Genomic DNA, 6,362 nt, shown 5'->3' on the forward strand with positions numbered 1-6,362 from the left:
ATTTACGGTATAAAATAAAAAAATAAACCCGTTTTATCAAAGTCACATTTTCCATTGAAATTTCTACAATATATGAATTGTTTCCGAAAATAACAAAGATATGATATTTTATAGTATGTCAAATATTTATACCATGAAATATACCAGTAAATAATACCATGAAATATATCAGTAAATAATTGTAAAAACATATCTCTTAGCTCACATCATTTATTGAAGTTACACTTTTTTCATTATCAATACTCTTACAATAAAATATTTCTTGCGACTGCAAGAACCTCGAAGAAATTCCTTTTATATGAGGTAGTCGTCTGATCATGATCTTGTTAACTACTTGTTAACTCTGATCGCTTTAAAGTGACGGAAAGTTTTTCATCATGGAAATAAAGAGAAAGACAATGTTTCTTTCACGAGAGAATGCATCGTGTTACATCATCCAGAAAGTTCCTGACCAGACACGCTCGTATCGATCTCATGTCGTGTTAATGGTAATGTCGATAGATACTCATCGAGCGCAATATAGTTACTCGCGGGCGCATACGTGCCCTTTGTACTGCGGCATAATAATAAGCAAGAAAAGAGAAAAAAACGAGGGGAGGGATACGTAAAAAGCGGAAACGTCGAATCATCGAACAATACCCGGAGCCAGATAACACTACGAGGCGTGAACGAGTAGGAGTAGGTGGGGAAGACACGAGAGACACGATGTGAAATAAATACTGGTCTGAAATCGAGCGAAATTCAGTCGCATGCTTAGTGTACTAACAACGTAAACGTCTGGATCATTGTGAAAGAAACCCTCTTCTCGCGCAAGTCCCAATTGTTTGGCACCACCTCACCAATTATTAGTGGCACCTTGATACCGCAAAACTTCCGAGACGTTTGAACGTCAGTTTGTAATTAACCAACGAGAGGCTTTGTCGAAGTTTATATTTTGCTCCAAACTTGGATCGGACTATCACGATGCTACTTCGATATTCTCTGATTCTTGTCTTCGCGTCTGTCGCAGCCGCCACTTTTCTCGGGTATCTCGCTCAAAGGACATCACATATTTTTTAACCTTTTGAAAATTCGTTTAAAAATAGTTCAATTTTTAAATAGTTTTAATTTGTAAATAATTTGTCGACCTTCTCGCGCATTTATTATATATGTATATAATTGAATGTACTTTAGTTTTATCAGTTTTTAAGTAATTTGTCGTCCTTCTTTGATATCTGTTAGAATCGTGAGATACTTAAAAATTTGTAAAAAAAATTCATATCTGGCAGATATTAAAGGATGACAAATTGCTTGAAAATTGATAAAACTAAAATGTACTTGTATTTTTTTAAATTGACTTGTATTACAAATATATTTTTAAATGCTCTGTCACGTCTTCTTAGACTAAATATATTGCTACATAGTTATTAGTACGAGGGTTGCTAATCCAATTTTAGAGATCCTATTATAAACACAAAACTTCCAAAAGGATCCGGTAGACCGAAAATATATCTTATCTAATGAGTGTCATTGTCCACGCTTACGAGTCACCTCGTGTTTCTGTCCAGCTGGGGCATAACGACCCTCCAGACGAGCAACCCGCGGCAGTTTGACGTTTATTGGAACGTGCCCAGCTTTATGTGTAATCAGTACAACGTGATATTCAATGATCTCAAGGATTTTGGAATTCATCAAAATACGATGGATCAGTTTCGCGGTGAAGAGATCGCAATTCTTTATGATCCCGGAATGTTTCCGGCGTTATTGACCGATAAAACTGGTGAGTTAAAAGTGCATTTTATCACTAACTAAAATTATTCAAAAATATCCAGCAAACATAATTGTTAATTATTTGGCGATGTATGTTGGGAGCGATTCCTGATAAAAAAATCTCGGTATAACTATTATAACTCAGTGATTATTCCAGTGATTTTGGAGCGCGTCTTCTCCTCACAAAATATTATAATATTTCATGTATCCTTCTTGTTGCTAATCGCTATTATATTTATGTCTATACGTTCTTAGAATTTTAAATAATCGATTAATTTTTCGGAGAGCAATTTATTATTGTAGCTGTTTAAAAGTCGAATTAATGTGATTATCCAAGGGGGTAACCACTAGCTGAAATATTGTCCCACAGATTACATGATTTCATCTGATTACAAGTAATTTTTTTCACTACATATGAAGTCATTTGGTAAAATACGATTTTATTTAATATTACCCTGGTGAAAATTTTTCTCATAATTTTTATACGAATTGGAACATTTTTCAGAAATACTCAAAAATATTCGGAAAGTTTACATCTTCTCTCAGAATTTTTCATACAAGTGAATTCTGAAATATTCTGAAATTTCTTATTCCCCTCCATAATTTTTAAAAAATATTTTTTAATTTTTTAGATTTTATAACATTTCATCAGAAATTATACTTACAAAAAATCTTAGAAATCTTACGATATTTCATGAACATATAAAAAATTCTGAGAAAAGATGTAGATTTTCTGAGGTGTTCAAATTCGTATAAAAAGTATGAGAAAGTTATAAAATTATATAGAAATTCTGAAAAATTATATGAAAAATTTTGAGAAAAATTTTCACCAGGGTATGCAATGATTTCTCGTGGTTGCATATATAATTACTGGATTATACATAGAGATTTCATGAATTTTATAATGATTTCGAGAACTTTGTCCCATAATTACATTAAGTGATTACCTCCTCGTGATTATCGATATATTACAAAATAACGAAATTTTTATCCTACTCTATTTAAATGTCTGAATGTAAATAGTCAATAGACAAAAGAAGCTAAAGCTGAGTTTAAAAGGTCTATGCCTATTGTCTGTGTTACCACGAACGAAAGGCCGTGTGCATTGTGCACAGGCAAGCTCTCTGTGTGTACACTCATATGTGTACAAGCTAACCAAATATGTGCTGCGTATATATGCGTGATATATTCGATTTTCCAATAGCCGTGACAATATAACCGCCGCAATTATAATTTTCCACGCAATAATTTAACTATTACGTAACTATTATATACGTTACATTGCAGTTATATATATTATTGAGTAGGAAATTAAAACTAACAATTATTTTACTGTTAGTTGATGTCTGCTGGGTATCTATAAAAAGGGGGGCATTTTTAAATAGTTTAAATAATTTTTTAGATATCTATTTATAAGCCTAAGCAAATATGTTTTAAAATATTTTGTTTAATTCATTGACCTTCTTGCATATCTATTAGATATACTACAATACAATCGAGTATTTTTAGTTTTATTAGTTTTCAAGTAATTTGTCGTCCTTCCTTGGTATCTGCCAGATATGAAAATATTTCTTTTATTAATATTAATTTTGCGATCTTGACTTTTTGAACATTTTTAGAATTTTTACGTTGCTTCGATTACCAATTTAATTAATCCTTGTATTTTAAGGAACCGTAACAAAAAGAAATGGCGGTGTTCCTCAAGAGGGTGATCTGAAGAAACACCTCGAGATGTTCCAGAAGCACTTGATTAAACAAATTCCAGACGGGTCGTTTAGCGGTATTGGCGTGATAGACTTTGAGAGCTGGAGGCCGATCTTTCGACAAAATTGGGCCTCTCTCGAGCCCTACAAAACTCAGTCTATAAAGCTAGAACGTATGAGACATCCCCTTTGGAGTGAGAACGCCGTTAAAAAAGAAGCGAAGCGTCGCTTCGAAAAATACGCCAGAATATTTATGGAAGAGACACTGAATATGGCAAAGAAGCTTCGGTCTAAAGCCAAATGGGGTTATTACGGTTATCCGTATTGCTTTAATCAGACTCCTGGCCAACCTACTGCACATTGCAATCGTCAGACTATGGCAGAGAACAACGAGTGAGTACATATATGTACCGACGAAAATCAATAATTCAACATCCGATAGCGTGCGTATAATTTAGTAGCATATACATATGTAAGCGCGTCATTACATTAAATTTTACACGGAATGTGCTAATCTCGAGATGATCTCGCGATCCTCGCAGCTTGACATCGGGGTCGTGTTATCGCTTCACCGCTGCGTCAGGTGAAAGAATTTACAGTCTGCCCCACATCTGCAAGAAAATTTAATTTATTAAAATTTAAAAAAAAGTATGTACTATTTTAAAATACATTTAATGGCCTATTTTGTCATTGCTTAATATGCCATCCAGTCCCCATTGTTGTTTATATATTTTAACAACTACTTGAATCGCCTGGAAACTCGAAAATGACATCATAATCTTGGATTGGCCGGTATATCACTTGAAGGAAATCAAATATAAAGATTTGAGCTTTTATGAAGAGAAAGCTTCAAGGAAAATATTATCACACGACACATTTTATCCGAGAGTCCTGAAAATCCTCTGGACATCTTTAGGACGTCCTTTGAAAGTCTATGCTGTATGGGTATATATAGGGTGTCCCGTAACAACGTTTAGGAGGAAATTTTCGAAGTCATTTAGAGATAAAAATTCTAATACCAAAGTGTCGAGATCATAATAATTATATAATATAATATAATAATTATTATTAGTATAATTAGAAATATTAATAATGTTATCTTATCATACGTAATCATCACATCAATATTATCAAGAGACGACTATTAACTTTCGCTTTTAGCATTTTGCGTTATATTATATACATAATATGTATCATACTTGAATGAACAAATTTTAGGCTGTATGATATTCGTTAACTTTAAATGTTTATAATTTAAAAATTATTATAGTCTTGATATTTTGAATATTAGAATTTTCGTCTTAACATTATCTTAGGAATTTACTCTTAAATAAGCGTTGTTGTGATCTATACAGGATACGCTGTAATAATCTGTGAAGCAGTTATACTGTAGTTATCAAATTTGCAAATATATATAAGATCGCTATCACTCACAATCAGTTACGTTAAAAAACTAGTTGAAAATATGACGTACCAGTCGTTGTCATTCTAATCAAACACAATGAAGAACAATGGCAACTAGACAACATATTAGGTAATGATGAAATAGACTATTAAATGTTAATAAAATAGCACCATTGCACCTTAAAAAAATTTTTTTTTAATTCTTATGCATAAATTTCTTAAAAATATGATGTATACGCTATTATGGGACTGACTGTATGTATATAGTATTTAATTCAGCGGCTGATTTACGATAATGACATCACCCCGAATATAAGATGATTGCGGATCTTAAACGTATTAAGATTACGGTTACGGTGTTTATACCGAATTGGGTCAATGTCGAGGGCATCAGAGAGTTAAAAAGCGACCTGCAATTTCGTTACCGGCGCGTTATCTAATCACGCGAAACGATAAAGAAGCAGCCGAGCATCAATGTCGGAGGTAATCACGAGCAACAATTTCCGTAGAATGTCTTGGCTCTTCACGCTCGAGGACGCGCACTTGTCTTCCGTGTACTTGAGACAGGAGATCAGAGGGGAAGATCGGGTTGGCTTCGTGAAGGGTAGAGTATCCGAGGCGCTACGTATGGCAGACAAAATTCCGCGCAAACAACAAGTTCTTCCCTATTACTGGTTCAAGTATCAGGATAACAGAGATAACTTCTTAAGTGAGGTGAGTCTTTCTGAGCTCCTTGAAATGTTTGCATCAGACACTGGTGTCAAGAAGATTTATCGAGAATTTATGTGCACAGAAAGACACGGAGAACACATTCAACACGATCGCCAACCTCGGCGCTGATGGTTTGATTATTTGGGGTAGTTCTGAAGATACAAATACGGAACAGAAATGCAAGGACCTGCTACAGTACGTGAGAACAATTCTGGGACCGGCGATAAAGCGAATCAAATAGTTCTAAGTGGCGAAATAACGCAAAGTTTTAGAGAAATTGCACTGTCTTCAGTACAAATCTTTTTTTTTTTTTGCTTATTTAGTTAGTAATTCTTAATACACACGATGATTTTTCGATCTTTTATTATACGTGATATGATAGGTTGTTCGTGTCCCGGATTAATTTTCATCATTTTACAAGTATACAAAAATTATTAAGTGATTCTTATATATACTTGGATCCTAATTGGTCAAATAAATTTGCTCCAAAATTTCCTTAACTGATATTCACAGGTCCGGTGTACTTTAAATTAATGTTTTGATTAAAGTTAACTGAACGATTCCTTTTTTTAGATCGGTATCTGAAGAATATGATTATATAAGTTTGTGAAAAACATTTATCATAAACAATTTTTTACAATTTTTGTAGTTACAGAAAATGTCCTGATCCACTGGACCCGCGAATACTGATTAGGGTTAACATCTTTAGAATGTATTTAAAATTGTATATTTAAAAAAAGGAAGAATAGAGACTATTATTTAGCCAGCTCCTTCTAGTATTTCGAAGAAAAGAAA

At 33.4% G+C, this 6,362-nt stretch overlaps 1 protein-coding gene across 1 annotated transcript; it reads left to right on the forward strand.

Moving 5' to 3' along the window:
• The first annotated feature begins 772 nt into the window (after window positions 1-772).
• LOC108722448 (hyaluronidase) lies at window positions 773-5,959 on the forward strand. Its single transcript, XM_018447572.1, has 5 exons — window positions 773-1,025; window positions 1,548-1,759; window positions 3,419-3,845; window positions 5,366-5,570; window positions 5,650-5,959. Exons 1-5 carry the CDS (start codon window positions 964-966, stop codon window positions 5,806-5,808), a joined length of 1,065 nt encoding a protein of 354 aa, XP_018303074.1. The 5' UTR covers window positions 773-963; the 3' UTR covers window positions 5,809-5,959.
• The last annotated feature ends 403 nt before the right edge of the window (window positions 5,960-6,362 follow it).

This window comes from Mycetomoellerius zeteki, unplaced genomic scaffold (genome assembly GCF_001594055.1).
Source record: "Mycetomoellerius zeteki isolate Tzet28-1 unplaced genomic scaffold, Tzet1.0 scaffold204, whole genome shotgun sequence".
Taxonomy (NCBI): domain Eukaryota; kingdom Metazoa; phylum Arthropoda; class Insecta; order Hymenoptera; family Formicidae; genus Mycetomoellerius; species Mycetomoellerius zeteki.